The sequence below is a fragment of the Indicator indicator genome, chromosome 32 (genome assembly GCF_027791375.1).
Source record: "Indicator indicator isolate 239-I01 chromosome 32, UM_Iind_1.1, whole genome shotgun sequence".
Lineage (NCBI taxonomy): Eukaryota > Metazoa > Chordata > Aves > Piciformes > Indicatoridae > Indicator > Indicator indicator.
Window position 1 is genome coordinate 4,610,851 of NC_072041.1, and position 20,456 is coordinate 4,631,306.

The window sequence follows — 20,456 nt, forward strand, 5'->3', positions numbered from 1 at the left end:
CACATTTTAACACCTTAAAAACTCATTTCATGTGAGGCCACTCTTGTTGCCTAAGTATACTGAAATAATTCCTCCAGGACTAGCTGACAGGATTCTGGGGCAGAAGGTGAAATAAAACAGAAAGGGGTCTACAAGAAAGCCAGCAAGGGACTTTTTACAATGGCTTGTAGTGATAGGACAAGGAGCTATGGGGTAGATTTAGACTCGACATTAGGAAGAAATTCTTTACAGTGAGGGTGATGAGATGCTGGAACAAGTTGCCCAAGGAGGTTGTGGATGCCCCCTCCCTAGAGGTGTTCAAGGTCAGGCTGGAGGGGACCTTGAGCAACCAGGTCTAGTGGAAGGTGTCCCTGCCCATGGCAGGGGAGTTGGAACCAGAGCATCTTTAAGGTCTCTTCCAACCCAACCCATTCCATGAATCTATGAAAATATTTCACGTTAACGAAAAAAAAAACAAACTTGTTGATGCTGTCAGCAGGGAAGGATTTGCCCTGCACACAACATGTACCCCTGACTCAGTGATGAGTAAGAAATAAGTCTAGCTTCATTCAGGTGTTGAGTAGGTAGATGCTGAAGCTAGATACATGCCATACTTCTGTCAGTTGACTGAAAAAACAAGAACCACCACCAAAACAGCTGCATTCAGCTAATACCCCCAGAGACAGCAACTGCAACACTGTACTGCTCCTGTTACACCTAAAACAACTATACTCTTAAAAGCTCTTTATTAACAACTAAGCTTTATTACTAACAGTGAGGATGAGATGCTTACTCACTAAGGGATTTCTTTTGCAGAGACTGAATACAACTGAAGATTTCTTAAACATCCAAAAACTGTTCTTACTGAACTGCTGGTTTCTGCTGGTTCCAGTGCCCCGCAGCTTTTTTTTGATGTCAGCTCTGCCACACAGTCCTTTGGGAGGCAAGAGACCAAGAAAAGCTGAAGGACTGATCTTTAACTAATCTAAATCATACATTTCCCTCATCACCCAGGCTCTCAGTATATCTTTCATAAAAACACTTCTAACACACATTACAGATATTTCATTCAAACGTTCAACTTTTGACCTTTATTTTTTTCTCTTGCATTATAAACCAATGAGAACGTCAGACACAGCACTGCTCTGTTCTTGTAAGACTCAATAGCTATAGAAATTTATCCTACATATGACCCTGAAGCCTTATTTAGGATGTTCTTTTCTATAAGTGACAGGGGTGTTTGAATTTCATGGGCCATTTCCTCTTCAGCCTTCACCAAACCATTTAGGTTGTGGTGAATTAGAAATACAGACCTCATGGAACTCAACCAGATTTACTGGGAAAGCATTAGAAACTTTCACACAGGCCACTGAAGAGGCAAAAAAGGAGACAACTTACAGTAACTACTTACCTTAGACAGGAATAGGAACAAAACCATCTGAAGAGCTTATTTTGTTAGTGGTCCAGCATTTTCAGGCAATAGCTCCTTCCAAAGTGTTGCTGTGCCATCAGCTCACATGCTCTGTTACTCCAGAGTTCATTTTAGGACTTGGGAGAATCAATCTAAAAGCCTATGTGAATGGTGGCATCTCATTTTCATTTACAATGGGCAATGTTCTCAGACACAATGACCTACCTACAATTACACCAATTGCTGCCCATCTGGAGAGAGATGAGAGGAGCATCTGACTCAGCTCTAAAGCTCTTCCTCAAGCTCTGGAAAACAGGGTGCTAGGAGAGGCAGATGACAGGGTTGGTAAGAAAAGTACAGAGCACATTTTGAGTACCTAAAGGAACAGGTCTCCCAAACAGACCACCCAAAGGATGTGTGCTTTTCTGGAAGATGCCTCTAAAGCTTTTACACCCTCTCACTCCAGCACTATTTGGTTGGTAGAGTTCAACTCTACAGCTTTTTCTGTTGACAAATGCATTTCATCTTAGATCTAATCTCACCTCTGATGTCTAAAACATTGGATGCCTCATCTGTATTAGTAATGGTTTGCTTGAGAAGGCAAAAGCACTAAGGTAAAGCTACAGAAAATGGTGTATACAATAAGCAAGCCAACCCCACTCATGGCCTCTGTGCAGGTTTCCTTCCAATTAATCCAGGCTCCACAGAGGTAACAGGGATTTAGTTTTCATAGCAAGAAGATAAATACTCAGAACTATAATTCAAATGAAATACTGGAAAGCCTTCTTTTTCACTGCTTTCTCCCTGATTCATATATCAATTCATGATTATAAATCTTCTAGCCCTTGTTTAAGGTTAAGAAATCAGCAGTGCTGAAGGGGAAAGTACACAGGTAACAGAGCAAGCACAAGTCATCTCAAGAGACTACACCTCTTCCAGTCTCTGAATCCCAAATCATGTGGTTAGACAGCATACTGCCTTTTCTCAACATATTGCTCAAGACTCCATGTTTGGAGTCTACATGGAAGTCTACCTGAAAGGTGAAGCAAGTATTTTACATTTGGTGCTTTAACAGTGTAATAAATCAATAAGAAACCAGGGTAGCTATTAAAAACTGTATTTCTCCCCCCCCCAACAGTTACATTTTTCATGAAAAGATTAAACCACATCAACACTTCACTTTTCTCCTTGTAAAGTTTTAACAGCTCAGAAACGCCATAGATACACATGGAGGATGCACGTTAGCTTGACAATGACAGGCCACCACAATCCAGTCCCTTCAATCCAGCCAGCAGCCAGAAACACACCTACCCTTCCAATTAACCCTTTAAGGGCTGCTCCCCTTTGCACCAAAGTTCAAGTGCCTCTTAGGCAGCCAAGTCAAAATGTAACAATTTCTTTGTGCTCGTTCCCGATTTATTTTAAATACATTTTTTAATGTGGTCCCAACAAACAGGGGTAAAAGATTTACTTTCACATTGAACTGTACAAAGCTGCAACTGAATCAAAAGGATCTTTTTCAAAAACAGATGCAGAGTTGTTCTCATTACACAGTATTTATTTGCTCAAGATCACATCCCTCCTTGTGCTCACAAGTCCATTCTTCCTTTTGCATGCATTCCATGTTTTTTCCTCAAGCTTCTCCCCCATTATGAGCCCACAACAGCATCCTGTCATCATTTCTCACCACAAAAATGGTCACCTTGTCAGATTCTGCAGGAGTTACTTGAAATAATTAACAACCACATGAAAGGAACCAGGAGTGGGTGAATGCAGTTTTGCTTTAATAAGAGTTTGAAACATTTGGAAGTCAGTGCAACCCACAGGAAAACCTAGAAGTATTGTAAAAATGACCTGCACATACGAGAGAAAATGAAGTGCTAGGACTTAGGCAGCAGTGCTAGAAATGTAATGTGCAGATTCCAGAACAGTCAGTGCACTTCGGGAATTCCACTGCAGGTTTTTCAGTCTGTAAATAAATCTTTGTGTGTGTGTGTGAGAGAGAGAAGACCTTAGTGTGTCACCTGGACACTCACTGCTGGACACCTCAATTCAGTGCTACTGCCTCTTGAAACAGGGCCTGAAGAAAATTGTATTATCTTAGGATCCAGACAATTTCCGTATCAAAGAGTTGCAAGGAGCCAAACCACATACAGCTTTTCAAATGACTAGAAACTTAAGTTTATTAAAGCCCAGTGCAAGTTTGATTTAAGTTAATGATCATTAATTTTTCCTTATGTGAGAGCTAGTCTTGTGCAGCAATTAAAGGGTTAAAGTGGAACTCTATGTAGTATTTTAAACAAGTTCACATATTCTCTATACAAATTTGGCAAATTTATGTCACAGCCATAGATCTCATTCTTGCAATTCCTGCAAATATATCTACAGCTCCTCTGTCAGAAGCAAAGAGAGAAGCCACCTGAACAGCTGGGTCTCCCAGGAGCTCATAGTGGAGCCCACAGAGCAGCACAGAGCTGCTGGTGATCTCCATGTGCCAGCTAAACCAGGTAGACTTATTGAACTAAATCTGCTTTCGACACATGCTCCCAAAAGAGCTTGAGGCCACAGAGCAGATGAGAATGGAAAAACTGATTGCATCAGACACACTGCAGCCAATAGGAAATCAAAAACATGACTTCAGAGCCAATCAAAAAACCAAAAACAACCCCCAAAAGCAAGCGTTTATATGTGTGTAGATGTAATAAATATTGCAAAGCACATTTGTCTTCCCCCTGTCCCAAGTCAGTAAGTATAAAGAAATAACCTATGCACCAAAACATCAGCTTTCTGCCATGAAAATGTGGAAATCAGTAAATACCTGCAAGCCAACTGAAGAGAAAGCATTGGCATTGTCAACCAACCACAAGTTGCTTCCAGTTCTATGCAGCCAAACCAAACCCTCTTCAATTCACAAGTTTGACCTAAATAAGCACCACAGCATGAAAAGTTTCTTTAGAAGTAGGATGTCAAGAAATTTGCTTTAAAATACAAAATAAAATGCAAGATAAAAGGTTTTCATTGGTCAAGTTTGGAAAACTTGTGTTCCTTTAGCCAACCACAGCCTGGAGCCAATCAAAAACACACCTTTAGGTCTGTCCTTAACTAACACAGCCCAGCTGAGTATCAAAAACTTACAGGAATAGATGGCTGTGAGATTCATTCTGAGGGTTGGGCAAAGGGAAACTAAATGACAAAGGAGAAGGGATACCAAGGAACAATTAGGGTGGGCAAAGGAACTTATTAATGCTCAGCCATCCTCCTCTAGCTTCAGGAGTTTCACGGTCCTCTCCACTTCTGTCATGTTCAGGTATCATGTAGTTACTGTCTTCTGTCTTCTGTCTCTGATCTGGAAAATGCCATCACGACATCCTCAGCACCTGTAATAACAATGAATAGTGGAAAACATGTGCCAGAATTACTTGCTTTAAAGGACCGTGGATAAATGCAGCACCCAAGCCACCATTCTACACATCCACAAAATTAACAGGAAAGGAAAAAGAGCAGAAAGAGGAAGCTGTCTTATCTGTCTCAGATTGGAACCTGAAGTGGTCTAAACATTTCAACAGTATTCTTTTGCAAGCCTAAGGAAATCAGTTTAGTTTTAAATAAAATGAAGAATCCCTTGCTTGCACACATTTCTAACACGCACAACCTAAAAAAAAAAAATCATTGGACTGTCACCACAGGCATGTAGAGATAATCTTCTCCCCTGCCTCCATAAATGCTGCCACTGCATAAGAGAGTTATGGAGCTTCTCTGAAGTATGAGAAAATCAAATGCTCAGTGAAACTTGTACTGCCCTTTGCATCACACTGGCCTTTTAAAGTGACATTTAGATGTTCTTTGCTTTATCTTTACATCTAAATATTCATTACTCTTTGCTTTTAAGAATAAAAATTGGTTTAACAGGCCAGCTGAAAGGTTTTTGCCTTTTTCCCCCCCGACTGAAAATCACTTAAACACCCTTTATAAACTAACATGTCTTGAAAATGTTCCATTCTCTAATGGAAGTGCAGTGCTTTCATTCAAACTGAAGGCTCCCATTTGCCCAGGGAACAGATTGAGCTAAATAACACTTTTATCCCTAGCCTGAAGAAATCTTTTCCAGAAGAATTCAGGGCTTGGACTTCCTCAGTTAAGATTTTTTTTTTCCAGTTGAGCTATAGACAATTGATATCAAAACTTGTGTCCCTTAAGCAAAGAAAGATGTTAATTACCTGCCCATAATTACCTCCAACTCTTTGAAAACTTGTGTGATCTTTGGAGTGGGCATTTATGGTAGAACAACTTGAATGGCTTGATCTGATAAAGGCTTCTAAAGAATATTCCATGCTAAGCTCTCATCCTTCAAAAAGGTATCTTGATAACTTGAGTCAAAAAAACACTCTTGACTTCCTATCCATACAGCATGGCCTAAGAAGCACCTACATGTGCTTCAGGACAACATAGAAACACAAAGACATCATACAGCAGCGTCAAAGCAGTGGTTTCAATCAGCACTTCTAGTCTAGGCAGGAACTGGAAAACAGCCCTGAAGGGCTAAGTGCAGTATTTTTAATTTCTGGTAACAATCTGATCTCCAAGAAAGCCAGATAAAAATAAAAGCTTTCTTTCATCTGTGGCTCCTCTAACAGCATTTCTCTAACTGATCTGAAATCATGGTGAATCCTCCAGTCACTGTCTATGTTATTCTCAGAGAAGGATTTCCTCCATTCAAATGATCCCAAGTGTTTAATGACCATTCTGATCATTAATTTGGCCTATCTGGGATAATTTTGCTTACTAAGTTGTTGGTTTTTTCCCCCAAGTCTCTTTTGAAGTATAACGACAACGTAGGAAATGTCAAAAGCAACACTGACTGCCTGTCCCATTCAGGTAACTGGAGAGCTCTAAAGAATTCTCTTACTGGAGTTCAAAAAGTCCAAATTCAACAGGGATGGAGCCTCAGCAAGTAAAAATTCTCCAGCCTTTTACTTGAAGCACATGAAGACGCAGATTTCAGCTTTGTGCCCCAAGCAACTTCTGCATGTACATCTGCATGTAGGGTAAAAGAAAGCAGACTAACAAAAATTCCCCATCTGTTATATTTAGATGAATGCCATTTCTCAGTTATCTAATTTGCTCTTTAGTTGCAATAAAGAAGAAAAAGTGGCAAAAAAAGAAAAGAGAAAGCTATAAATTCCTCCTGCTAAGAATCTTAAAAGCTAAATCAATGCTTATGAAATGCAGCTACATTTATTTTTATACACTTGACCATTTATTTGCTATATGTGCTCAAATGAGGAAACATTAAGGACCAAGCAGTAGTTTGTTTTTCATCATATGTAGGACACCAATCTTACAGAACTACATCAAAAACTGCTGTGATGCAACCTCGTGCCAACACTCAGAAGCCCTGCAGTCATCTCCCTTTTCATCATCTCCACAAACTGTTTTTTCCTCGATCAAAACATAAATGATATATAGCACCAGGATGCAGTTCTGAATTAAAAAGTCACCAAGTTTTTTTTAATACATAAAGACCTCCTAGCCTCCACAAAATGAAGGATTTTATTTGCCAAGAACCTGAAAAACACTTCTGTGCTAAAAAGAGGGAGGAGCAATGACACTGAGAAGCATTAACCAAGAGCACATAAGCACAACCTGTATTTTACACTCATCCCCCTTTACAGTCGAGGAGGCTTTGCTAGGCAAGTCCAGAGCAGCTGGAGTAGCCTAGCAACCACAAAATCACAGATGACGTCACATCAGCACAAGAGATGAGCTGGATTACTTAACAGATGTTGATTGTTTTCCTGGGTTCTCCCCTTTCAACAGTCTAAATATGAAAATAAACAAAAATCTTCTTACAAGCATCTTTAAAGGTTTTATGCAGAACAGAAAATTTCATTCCAGATAATCAAGCAAGCCATAGACACAGAGGTCAATATTCCTGCCTGTCCCAAATGATTCCAGCTCTCAGCAGTGTTCCTGTGCAGAGCACACAGCCCTTTAAAGCACATGATGAGCAGAAATAGCTTTGGGCACAGAGGACGCCGGGAGCTCTGCAGTTCAGCTCAGCTTTCCCAGTCAGAGCTGTCACACTGAGGAGCAGGTTCACACTCAGCCTGCTCCTCACCTCATTTTCTAGGCCTTCCTGGCACAGCTTCAATACCACTGTCACCGTCAATATGAACTTCTGATAACTTGACATTTGCCTGGACTTGGAATAGGAAATGAGAAGGGGATGTAAGAAACACAGCTTGTTAATGCAACAGGGAAACAGTGCCACATTTCAACCCAGTGTTCTAATGGAGGAAAAACTCAAGAGTACAATGAGAAACACAGTGCCAACTGCTTGAACATCTATAGTGGTGCTGAATTATATGCAGTTTAAAGGAAGAAATCAATCTCCATCAAACGGATGGAGAATGGGTCTAGAATTCAAGGTTTCAGTCTTTCACAGCCAAATCTAACAGGATCCTCAAGTGTGCAGTACTCTTGTCTTCCCAATATTATTATGATCACTACAAATTTTAAAGGTACCTTAATTCAGGAACAAAGTGCATAGGGGGTTTTTATCATAACACCATCAAAAAGCATGTTCCCCCTCTTATGTTCTTTAGCATTTTCTGATACCTGGCTTCCCACATGATCCTTTTGAAATGAAGATGGGCAACCAGTACCAGAACCAAGGTGGGTAAAGAATGCTGTAAGGGAAGATTATGAATTGTGTTTGAAAGATTACAACTGCACTTACTCAGTGGCTGGCCTTCACATCAGTTTTACTGAATGCTTTCATAAATGATCCTGGAACAGCAAAGCAGGCACACACTAATGAAATCTGATGGCAACTCCAAGTTAGAAAGTTCTGCCAAACACCAGAGTGCAACAAAACAACTGACAGGAATGAACAGAACAGCAGGGAGGAGCAGAGGGAGCAAAAGGGGTTTAGCTGTTAGTGTTAGAAAGGAAGGGAAAAAAACCCAAAGAGAACAAGGTGAGATATTTCTGTCTTACAGTACACTTTTAAACAAGATTAGTAAAGAATTCCGAGTAGTTGATTTGTTGCTCTCCCCCCCAATTCCTTTTGCTGTTCGGTAGAACCATCAATGGTTTTATTTGCAGGAATTACAGGCACCCCAGCATTTGCATGAGCCTCAGGCAATTGCCTTTAAAAAGACAATCTGATCTATCAAATAGAGATAATACCACCTAAGTGGGTGGGTAACCGGAGGGCACAACACCCAACAGAACAGCAGCTTGCAGTCAAGAACCCAGAATTGGTTCTTGGGGGTACTCACTTATATATAGATCAATATATGGGTGAATGAAAAAAAGGGGGGGGGGGGGGGGTATTACAAAGGCGGGGGTTTTCGTTTTGTCCTTTCTCTTGGGGGGGGGGGGGGGGGGGGGGGGGTTTTGAGTTTGCTGGGGGTGCTGAGCTTGATGTACAGGAAGATTACTGTGGAGGGGCACCAAACCAGGTTTGAGTTCGGTAAGATGTTGCCTGGTGGTCTTTCTTATACGGGGGAATTTATTCTATTTGGGCGGATTAGTGGTTGAGTTGCTCATATCTTATTTATCGTAGGTATACTTTTAACATGGTTAGGATTGGGAGTCAAAGGAGTGTTTATTGTTGCTAGCTTAGTTGCGCATGCCCCGATTTATCTATGGTGAGGGGATAGTTCAGTTTGAATAAGTGATTCGCCAGATCCATGACGATGTATGATAGTGAGTTGGACGGTTGGCTATGATTGTTGGCGGACAATGAATTTAGTTTGTACTTGCGGAAGTGTAGTGATTAGAAGGGTAGTACATATTATGTGAGAAGGGTTCGCTGGGGGAGTTTTTCAGTTCAACTTTATGGTTATTAGAAATAGCGGCATATATTATGTGATGTTTTTATTTTAACTTTCGTAATGGAAGTTGATTCTCTGTGACGTATGGATGGGTCAGAGAGTGATTGTGGAGTGATAGATATACGATTGGTTTTATTAGGAAGTGAGGGGAGGAGTGTGTTTGAAAAAGGTTGCAAGTCATAGAATAGTCTGGGTTGGAAGGGACCTTAAAGATCATCTACTTCCAACCCCCCCCCCCCCCCGCCATGGGCAGGGACACTAAATGAAAGGGATCCTCTCATCAGTGCTTTCAGCCTTCCAGAAGCCACTTACAGAGCATGAGGATTTCTGAAGATGCCCTGCAGCAAATAAACCCCACGGTGACGTGTGTCCAGAAAAATCATCCACATCCACACTTCCCAGCACAAAAGCAGGTTTTGTTCAAGCCCAGTCTTACAACTCAAACCATCCAGAGCTAAATGAAACCAATCTAACAAGTCTGCTCATTAAGCGATTCCACAGCCGCCTGTGCTCGTGTACAAACACAAACATTCCCAGAGAACAGAGCAGGGGTTTCTGTGTGGTGAAAGGAAAGCAAGGATTAAAGTACTAGTGAATAGAGCTGCTGCTGCAGTCCCACTTGGCTCCCACAACGGATGTTTGCTTTCTAATCAAGTAATGCAAAATTGGAAAAGCAAAGTACAGGTTACAAAGTTAAGCCAGACGTTGCCAGCAGCCTGTAAGACAATAGGACGGTGAACCATATCTACTTTTAGCACATCCTTCACTGAGCTTTGCACTTCCAGTAATTAACGGAGAGAACAATGAAAGAGGCACACTTACACCTGACCTTCTACAATCCAGAGATACAGCTGCTCTCCTCACAGCACATTCCTCTTCCGAGCACATTTCTACACTCTATTTATAGAAAGGCACCTATACTCAATTAAATATTCCTCTTCCTTCAGGACCAAAGCATTAATTGCCACAGACTTTCAGACATAAAAATACTTCCACTCCTTCTGCCTTAGATTTTCCCATCCTCATCCTTCCTAGAAATTAATAATCATAGAATCACAGAATGATAGGGATTGGAAGGGACCTCCAGTCCAATCCTCCTGCCAAAGCAGGATCACCAATGGCAGGTCACACAGGAACACATCCAGGTGGGTTTGGAAAGTCTCTGGAGAAGGAGATTCCACAACCTCTCTGGACAGCCTGTTCCAGTGCTCCATCATCCTCACAGTAAAGAAGTTTCTCCTCACGTTGAGGTGGAACTTTTTGTGTTTCAGCTTTTACCTGTTGTTCCTTGTCCTATCACTGAGCACCACTGAAAAGAGCCTAGCACTTTCATCTTGACACGCATCCCTCAGATATTTACAGACATTAATAAGATCCCCTCTCAACTTTCTCTTCTCAAGACTAAACAGCTCCACACCTCTCAATCTTCCTTCATTGCAGAGATGTTCAATAACTGACTGGCAGGCCTATGCCCCATCTCAAAAAGCAATTGTGACAGTGTCACTCTACCAACTCTCTAAAAAAATCCTGCTGCAGCTATGTTCCAATTGCAGTTGTTTGGACTGCAGAACTTAGTAGTTCTTTTACCCCACTTGGATTTCAGTCTTGGCAGGCTAAGACAATCTGAAGGTCAAACGACTTCACAGCACAGCAGTGAAGACTGTGGACAGCCACTGAGCTCAGCACGTACAGCTGCTGATCAGTTCACCTAAATCTGAGAACATTTCACCATTAAGGTGATGACTTCAGTGAATGCTTCCCACAGCAAGTACCAGCTACAGTCACATCAAGCCAGGAGGGTACAAACTGGATTAAAATCACACTACCTTAACACAAAGGAATATGTTAAGAGATGCATCTAACATCTGCTATTTCCAAGTGCTCTTTGAACAGATACATCCAACTGATGTTTGTATCTGCCAACATCTTTCACCTGCAAAATTAATTAAACACAAAAAGCCTTTAGAGATCAGAAGGTTAAGCCTGTCATGGATTTCTGAAGGCTGCCATATTAACAGATCTTTGTATACACACATTTCTTCAATTGCCTTCCAGCAGACACCTTCTAAGCATCACCTCTCCTCTGAAATCTCCAGGATGTGTATCCTAGTCTGGCATTCTAAAAATACAGCATGCACTGAGAGGAGGAGCACATTCAAACAAGCACTGGGTTCAAAAGAATAAAACTACACTGACAAGAGCTCTATCTCCATTTCTCCACCGCTATCTGGTATTTGATGAACATGGTCCCCCTCCTAACTCCACAAGCAGCCTGGGTTAATTTTTAATGCTGTACCACCCAGAGAATGTGTCTAACCTAGCTCAGGCATGTACTTGCATCTCTGCTTTGCCCTTCCCAAGGGACCAGCTTTCTTCAAGAAGCAGCACGACACTCCTGTTGCTATAGGAACAACAGAGCTGTAATCACCAAGGTCTTAGTATAATTCACGTATCATACTTACTAGCTGCACAGCTTCCATTTACAGATCTGCCAGAGCAGATACTTAAGGAAGCCAAGTGCTACCCTACCATTTAGAAATGTAAGTAACTGGGCAACAAGAAATACAGGTTTTATGAAGGAGATGCTTCTGTGCATATAACTTCCTGAGAGGCATTTTGCTTTTATTAAAAATATGTGAGAAAGTCTTGATCTCATCATTTCAAGCTGAAGAAACCTAATGAGTCTGAGCTGCTTTGGTTCTTGCTGCAATGGAAAGAAGACAACCAATATGTTAATATCTCAAAACAGCTCATGATCACATCCACTCTCTAGCACATAACACTGGTTAAAAAAAGATGCCTTTGGGTTCCTCAGTTATTCTTGGAGCCATAAAAACAAAGCAACAAACAACACACAGCCGTCAGCTAAAAAGCTCCTTGAGTAAAGAAAAAAATGCACTCTACTTTGCACTTTCATCTAGGTGTTAAAAACAGCAGTGATTGAAAATGTTTATTTAAAAAAAAAAAGAGCATGACTTGAACATTTAGTATCTTAATTAATACTAAATTTAAGTATTAAATATTTCAGCTTTGAGTTTTGTAAGTATTGTTCAGGCTTTCCTGGATTACTGAGATCTCATCCCCTCTGCTAATAGTTTACTTTTCAATGGATAAAGTCTTCTTAATATTGCATATATGCCCCCTAACTGTCATGGATGCAACACAAGAGAAAAGAGAATGGGTCAACAGGCCCAGGTGTTAGCAAAAATAGCAGGCTATGAACAGAATGCAGACATCTGAACTGCCTAAACAGCCTTGCTCTTGGTGGGCTGCAGGCCATGGTGGGGAAACAGCACCTCTAGAGAAGTCAATATAGTGAGGTATTAAGCATTTCCTGAGATTCTGGAATACATTGGAAAAAAAAAAAGACAAATAAAGCTGGAATTAAAACAACTAAACCAACAAACCAAACAAAAAGACTATTTTAAAACTAGTACATGTTCTGGTCATTCAAGATCTCTTCCGAGATTTATTGGTCTAAGATATGTTCTGGTTATGGATGTGAAGAGTTTAGAACACACTAAAAAGCTGTGTTTCAATCAGGTATCTGCCACAGCACATTAGAGAGCTCTGGACATGAGTCATTATTACTGATTTACACAAAGATATTCAGCAATTCAGAGTAACTCTGAGGCTCCTGTGAGGAAAACAAGATTCACTTCAACACTGATACAACATAGATGCTTCAAGAGTGAAGGTGTTTTAGTGTATGCTTCAAAGCAGCTCTGTCAACAATCCCAACACACAGCGGCTTTGTACACCTCAGCTGATGAGTTCCTTTCAAAAGAAAGGTGGGAACTAAAAAGATGAAGAGTTTCACTTCCTCTCCTTCTATAAAAATCATCACAAACCAAAGGGGACTCAGACTTGAGGCTTGCTTAAAAATTACAGAGGCACTCCAAGATGCTTCTTGATCAAAACTGGCAATTAACTTCTATTACTGAATCCTAAGACAGCAAGGAGAGTGTCAGGGAGGAACTTTAAATGTTAGAGGTATCATTAATAGTGGCTCACTGAAGGTTTATGGCACAAGCACTTGAATTCCACAGGGAGAAGTGTAAACCTCTTTCTCCACTGCACTGTCACACTGCTGCAAATATATAGTGGACACATAGGTTGCAGTGACTCCCTGTGGTCAAACAAACAGGCTCACAAAGAAGCTGACAGATCTTTATCAGAAGCCATGCAGTACTAAGCCCAGCAATCCTACCTCAGGTAATTACTGTCAGCCACCAGCCAACTGTTCTAAGACAGCATTTCACGGATGCACAACAAAGAAAAAGCATAAAAATTGTAATATAGACTGTGATACACACTTACAAAACTCCAGACCATCAATTCTCTATGCTGTTCTCAAAAGAAAAACCCCAAAACCCAAACAACCTTCCGGTAATTCTGCAGCCAGACTACAGCATTTTTAAGTGACAGGCAAAATAGTGCAGGTCTGCAACAAAGCTTTTAAAGTGCTAATGCTAAGAACGTCACTGCCTTTTTTGGAACAAAATGGGGGTATGAAATCAGCTTTTTGCCTTTTCTGTGCCTGCTGAGCAAAAAGCCTCTAAAGAGGTCTGGGACAAGTTGGGCTGAGAGCAATCTGTCCTACTATCGGGAGAAAAAGACTGTGAAATCCACTAACATACTAACTCTTTGTAAGTTACTCCTTAAATTACACACCTTTTAGGGGCTGTGTAAGCTAAGATGCATAAAGGGAAGAAAAAAAGAAATCCTCCAGATGACATTCAATGAAAACAGCAGAAAAGCAGGGAAGAAAATTCCTTGAAGCAATCTTGCAGAACACAAGACATGGATTAGCTCAGTGCGTGGCCCCGGGATGGGGTTTTCAGCGCAGGATAGCGCCACCTAGTGGAGCTGCAACCTCCCTCAAGACGGCAAATTGGACATCTGGACAATTTGCACTCCCGTTCCACCACTTTCATAATCCTGTTTCACCGAAGGCAAGGGTATTTGGCTAGGTTTCCTCATTCTCACTAGTTCTTCATATTAATCTTTACCTAATGTGGAGAGCTGGCATATCTGAACACGGAAACAACCAAGGTCCTTTCCCACTTTTCTAAATAGTTAAATATTTTCCTTCTTTTTTTCCCTTATCAAGAAAAATCTTAAATAGTCAGATCGTCAGCTTAATTAAAATTAATTCCTTCAGCATAAATTGTCACTGTGAAGGGCCACAAAAATAACTGGGGGCTGGAGCACCTCTGCTATGGGGTAGAGGGTGTTCAAGACTCTGAGGATGCCTAATAGTGGTCTTCCAGTACCTGAAAGAAGCTACAAGAACACTGCAGAGGGACTGTTTCTAAAGACCTGCAGTGATAAGATGGGGGACAATGGTTTGAAATTAAAAGAGATCTAGATTGGATGTGAGGAACAAGTTCTGCACCATGAGGGTGGCAGAACACTAGAACAGGTTGCTTAGGGAGGTGGCTGAGGCCTCATCCCTGTAGATACTCAAGGCCAGGCTGGACAAGGCTCTGAGCCGGTCTGATTCTAGTGAAGGACATCCCTATTGACTCCACGTTGGACTAGATGGCCTTTGGAGGTCCCTTCTAACCCAAACCATTCTGTGATTCTGAATAGCAAAAAATCCCAACTGCAACTGAGTCTTAACTGAACGAGTCTACCTCAGGGATTGATGAGAAACCAGAAAATTTTCACTTTAGATGGGCAGAAGACTTCAACAACTCTGAGCCAGAATACACAAGGGTATCTATCTCCATTCTTCCCCCAGCTATGTGAGGAATGAACACACAAGTTTAAAACTGAAGAGCAAGTCTGTGCAGGTTGTGTTTCTAATGATTTGCTAACTGTCTTAGATCTATATTAAATTTCTGCTCAGCTCAGTTCTTTCTGGAATCTGAGTCTTACAATTTTCCTTCAATACCAAATTGAACATTGTGAATGTGATCTGACAGGAGGTCTAAGAAGCAGGGGCAAGGGGAATTCAGAAAGAAACATTCAGGTTTAGAAGCAATTAGTAGATTCAGAGTAGAGCCACACAATTGTTTACCAAGACTTCTGCAAAGAGCTCACAAAAGCAGCAGTACTTCATCCCCTTAATGGGAACCTAAACAAACCAAAGCACATCTGTAAACTTATTTCATGTCTGCTACCTCTCTCTGGGAATTAATTACATTATGTAAATTAAAGAAATGCAATGAGAAACATTTCTCATATTGTTAAACTTTGCTCCTGAAATGTAACACTGCACTTCCAGATTGATGGAAATATGAAAAACAAGGGATGTTGGCAAATTATTCCATTTTTTTTGGTGAGAAAAGCAACTAGAGTGATATAACAAATGCATAACAAATTGCTTTTGTACCTTTGTATCTATTTCAGAGTTTATTTTGATATAAGACTCTCAGTTCAAAGCATACAAAGAAAACGCTTTGGAACCCCCAGTCTTTTTCCTTTTTAAGCACAGATGTTCAGTTTAATTTTAATCTAAATTCTTTTATTTGTTCTTCTCTTATGAGAAGGATCCATAATAAATACAGTAAGACACTCAAAACTAGAGGCACCACCTGAATTCAATATTACCTGACCAAAAAAAAAAAAAAAAAAGCCATCAGGTAAAAATTTATTTAGTGACAGGAGTAGGAAACAGTATAAATGCATTTAGCTCACAGGACTCTGGCCATCAACTTTTTGAGTTATCAGGCAGAAACAGATGTTCAAAAATGCTTTTCACCCTACAGGAAATTAGGTATAGTCAAGGCTGACTTTCCCTGGTAAAATCAGCCCACCTGTTGATCACTGCACTCCAATTCTCTTCCAAAAATCATAGCAGGCCCAGATCACAGGATGGGTTTAGGTAGGTGACATATTACAGAAATATAGGGACCTAAATTTGTTATTTTCTGAGACTGTTCTGACAGATTAAACAAACACAAGGCAGACAAGTGCAGTACTCACCCTGATCAATTGAGTGTTGAGGAAGCTGGCTAAGTTGGCTATTCACTACACCCGCATACGTGCGCAAGAACTCCTCTTCACTAGCAGTCAGCTGGAAATGTAGGAACAATAAGTCAGCAAAAGGGGAAATGAAAACAGACTGAAGATATTACCTCCCACTTCCCAATCAGGAACAAGACAATTGCCTCTCTGCTATTCTTCAACAGTCAAATCATCTGTTACTTGTGCAAACTACACCATCGGCAAGGACACAGCAGTACATGGGTGCATCATGAGTTCATGGACATTCAAAGGCACCTTAAAACAGCTGCTTTGTTTTGCTCACTTTTCAATAATGAAAAATCTTTCTCTATATAGGCAAATGATCAGATGCTCAAATTCAGCTACAGGCATCACAACCCCCAAAACATTTCAGCAAAAATCAGCTGTGTTTAACTGAAGATAATGATTAAATCAAAGATAGCTACAACTCCTCAGTAAAACCAGTTCATTACCAGCCCATCTCAGCAAGCACTATCCCTGTGACTACAAAATGGTCTGGAAATCCAGGAAATGTGGGCTAAGACAGTGAATCTTACATTTGATCCCATCTTCCTCAGCATGAGCAGGACTCTCACTTTCTGCTGAATATACATCTCCTCCGGACTCTTTCCGGGGACACCCTCACGGTTCATTCCCCTCCTGCCAGCTCCTGGATTTCCTGAAAATAAAAGATCAGGAAAAGAGAAACTAAAATAGGTAATGAGGTATAACAGGAATAACAGGAAAAGTTTAATTTCTAAACTACTATCTTCTATTTCCCACAATGGCCTGGTAAAATAAGGAATCTCATGCTTCATCAGAGAAATCCTTAACATTTTCAACAGCTAAAATGAGCCTTACATGTGCAACTCAGATATTCAAAGAGGCTGACATTCACATCCCTTCTGGCTCATTATTTGTTGTTACATTACCGTATGAGTAGGAAAAGAGAGTTCTAACAACTAGATGAAGGAATTACCATGACAGAAGTCTGTGGTTTTGGTTTTTTTCCCTATAAATAAGCACAACCAGTATGAAAATAGGATGCAGAACACAGCCATTAAGCCTGCAATGGCTAAACAAAAGCTGAAGGAAAGCTAAACCATTTTTTCTCATCTTTTTTTCTTTTACATATCATATTAAAAAGGCCACTGCACTTTTATGAAGTTAGTAAAATGGGTTTGGAGAGAAAGAAGAGCTAAAAGCTAAGAAAAACAAGGAAGGAGTCAAGTTTATCACCCTTGTATAATTTAAAAACTGAAGTCTTGTTTTTCTATTTTCATTTAAAAAAAACCCAAAACAGTATGGAATGAACAGACTGTGCTACCTAAATTCAGGATCAGATGACACTTTGTTGTCTGAGTATCTGGTCATTATTTAAAGTTCCACATTAGGGAGCTTATTAAAAATAAATTAAAAATATGTACAGGTCCAATCTTCAGCTGCCATAAAAAAATTTGTTTAAATCAACAATAATAAAAATCTTCACTTCAAATTTAGAAGCTAATGGTGCTGCAAATAACTCACTACTATAGCAGTGCACCAAACTAAACTGACCTTAGTGTTGGAGAAACGTGACCCCTGCTAAGGAATCTATGGATGGAGGTGGAAGCCAGCCAGCTGCTCTTCCACCATGAACAGCTTGGAGAGTGGCTCCAAGGAACCACTCCAATTAATTTGTATTAACAGAACTGAGTCTGGTCCCACACCAAGCTATAAATTTGCCTTCCTGAACTTTAGTAACTAAGAGAATATGCTACACAAGGCATCCTTAGTGAAGGCTCTCACAGCAGGTTCAAATACACCCAGTTTCCTGTAGTCGTTACCAACCTCTCCCCTCACTTCATTTTCATTATTACTGTTAGGGGAAAGTAATCTGGGTGGGGAAACAGTTTAAAATTACATATAGGCCCTCCTGAGTGAGTCAGAAGCAATGCAAACTGAAGTGGCAGCTGCTGGGATAGGCTTTACCACCCACATTACTTAGCACAAAGATAACAGTAGTAAAAAAGTGAAGAAAGCTCTATCACCAGTCCTGCTTGACTAAGTTTCCAGTGGGAAGATTGGCATTATGCTGATTTGCTATAGATGGTTCTGCTTGGAAACCTGCAGCCTGAAAGTGCAAGGTGATCCTATCTTTTTGCTAGAACCAACTAACTGCTTTCTGAAGGGGGAGTGAAACAATCTCATTTTTGTGTAGTGCCACAGAATGGGTTAGGTTGGGAAGGACCCTTAAAGATCATCTAGTTCCAATCCCCTCTGCCACAGGCAAGGGCATCTTCCACTAGACCAGGCAGCTCAAGGCCTCATCTAGCCTGGCCTTGAACTTCTCCAGTCTAAATCTCCCCTCTTCCAGCTTCAAGCCATTCCCCCTCATTCTACCACTTGTAAGAAGTCCTTCCCCAGCTCTCCTGTAGTTCCTTCAGGTACCAGAAGACTGCTCTAAGGCCTTCTCTTCCCCAGGCTGAACAACCTCAACTCAAGTGGCAACTAAAGTTGATTGAGTTAGGTTACTAACCTATATATAGGTGTATTTGACCAAACAATTTACTGAATGCTAACAAGTTGGGTCAGTAGTAAGACAATGAAAGAAATAAGACTGGGAACAAGAAATATTGTTATGGATATCCAGAGACTGATAAAGCAAACATTTATCAAGATACCAAGTAAGTCTGAAAGGTTTTAACTGCTTCTTACTATACTAATACATTATACTTCTTTACTCTTTTTTTTTCCCCAATAAAATATTGTTACTTGAAGAGGGAAGAAGCATTACCAGTGGCCAAAGAAATCAGCCAAGAAAAGAAAAAGCACAATAGTAAAAATATGAAAGGTGGTAACATGCTTCTGGTTTAAAAATGGAACAAATTATATGGAACATGTATCAATAGGTGGCACCAAGAAAATGCCACAGGTGTCCCCATGCCAACCACAGTGACCACATTTCAGCATTCCTCTACTCATCAGATAGCACAGACCACAGATCTCATGCACGTCTCATTATTCATTGGCTTCCATCATTGTAGTCTTCCACTTCTTTATTAATTTTCCAAACCTTAAAAAGGGGTGATAGAAATTGCTATCCAAACCTGGTTCTTCTAGAGTAAACTTCAGCCAAGAGGGATTTATTGTGAAGCTACCGATTTAATAGGAGGGATAAAAATCCTAAAGCCTGCCCATTCAGTGAATGCTTCACAAAGTCAGTAAGCAAAACAGGGGAAAAAGCAGTCCTATGGATCAAAAGCTCGAGATGCATGTATAAAGAGGTTAAACTAAGATTACAGAGCAACAGCTTTGCTCTTCATAACTGCACATTAAATTTGGGTAATAGCCTGAGCCACCACAGATGTTCTTACCTGATGACAACAAAGTGGAAAGACACAAGTCTTAAAGTCAGTATGAGACCTCAGCATGAAAATCTTCCATATCTCTGCTCCTGTTACATAAAGCTCTGCCAAGACACAGTTTAGGATGACAAAACTACCCAGCATATATTGCACCAGGAAGTTTCTGTGCCCACTTACAAAGCTGCTCTGTTCCCAGAAGACAGCACAATCCACCTTTACAAATGGAGGACTGAAAAAATCTTATCAAGGCACTTATCAAATTTTGCTTTCTGAAGAAACTGCATTATACAGTGTACATTTCAGTCACACATACTGCAGCATGATTTAAGCAGAATCTTCCTCACCCTACAATTTTTTCTAGCACATAGACAAAGCCATTGTTCCCCCACCTCAGAAAACATCAGAGATTTCCCTGCCAACGTACCTGCTTCTAAAAACTCCAGAAGATCAGGTAACCCACGTGCTTAGTCCAGATTAATGACTGCAGCTGGAAGAAATGCACAAGGAAATTGCCCTGTGAAAACAAAGGAGCAAAGCATTACAGAAAAATCCCAAACCGACAATCAGAAAGACCCTTCATTCAAAATGCTTTGAGTCACAGCCTGCTTTAGAAGACTGTCGAGCCAAAATCCATTAAACTGTAGGTTGTCTGCACTTCATAGAACATTTCCTTGAATAAGTTTTTTTCAAGGTCAAGCCCTTACTCATCTGCAAGATTTACACCCCGACCATACCACCAAGAACATTCCCAATCACTTGAGAATGAAACACATTCAAGCTTTGTATTCTTTCAGAAGCTTTTAGTATAAAACTCAACTCCCTGGGAAAAAAACCCAAACAACAACAACAAAGAAAAAAAAAAAAAAGAAACCCCATGCAAAACAACGAAACATGACATGTAATTTCTTCTAGAAAAAGTTGAAG

The 20,456-nt window shown here is 40.5% G+C and overlaps 1 protein-coding gene across 1 annotated transcript; it reads right to left on the bottom strand.

The window, feature by feature from the left end:
- Window positions 1–4,682: 4,682 nt before the first annotated feature.
- CTNNBIP1 (catenin beta interacting protein 1) lies at window positions 4,683–19,978 on the bottom strand. Its single transcript, XM_054394987.1, has 4 exons — window positions 19,957–19,978; window positions 16,743–16,864; window positions 16,165–16,255; window positions 4,683–4,767 (listed from the first exon to the last, which is right to left on the bottom strand). The coding sequence occupies exons 2-4, from the start codon at window positions 16,836–16,838 to the stop codon at window positions 4,709–4,711; spliced, it is 246 nt and encodes an 81-aa protein (XP_054250962.1). The 5' UTR covers window positions 16,839–16,864; window positions 19,957–19,978; the 3' UTR covers window positions 4,683–4,708.
- Window positions 19,979–20,456: the final 478 nt, after the last annotated feature.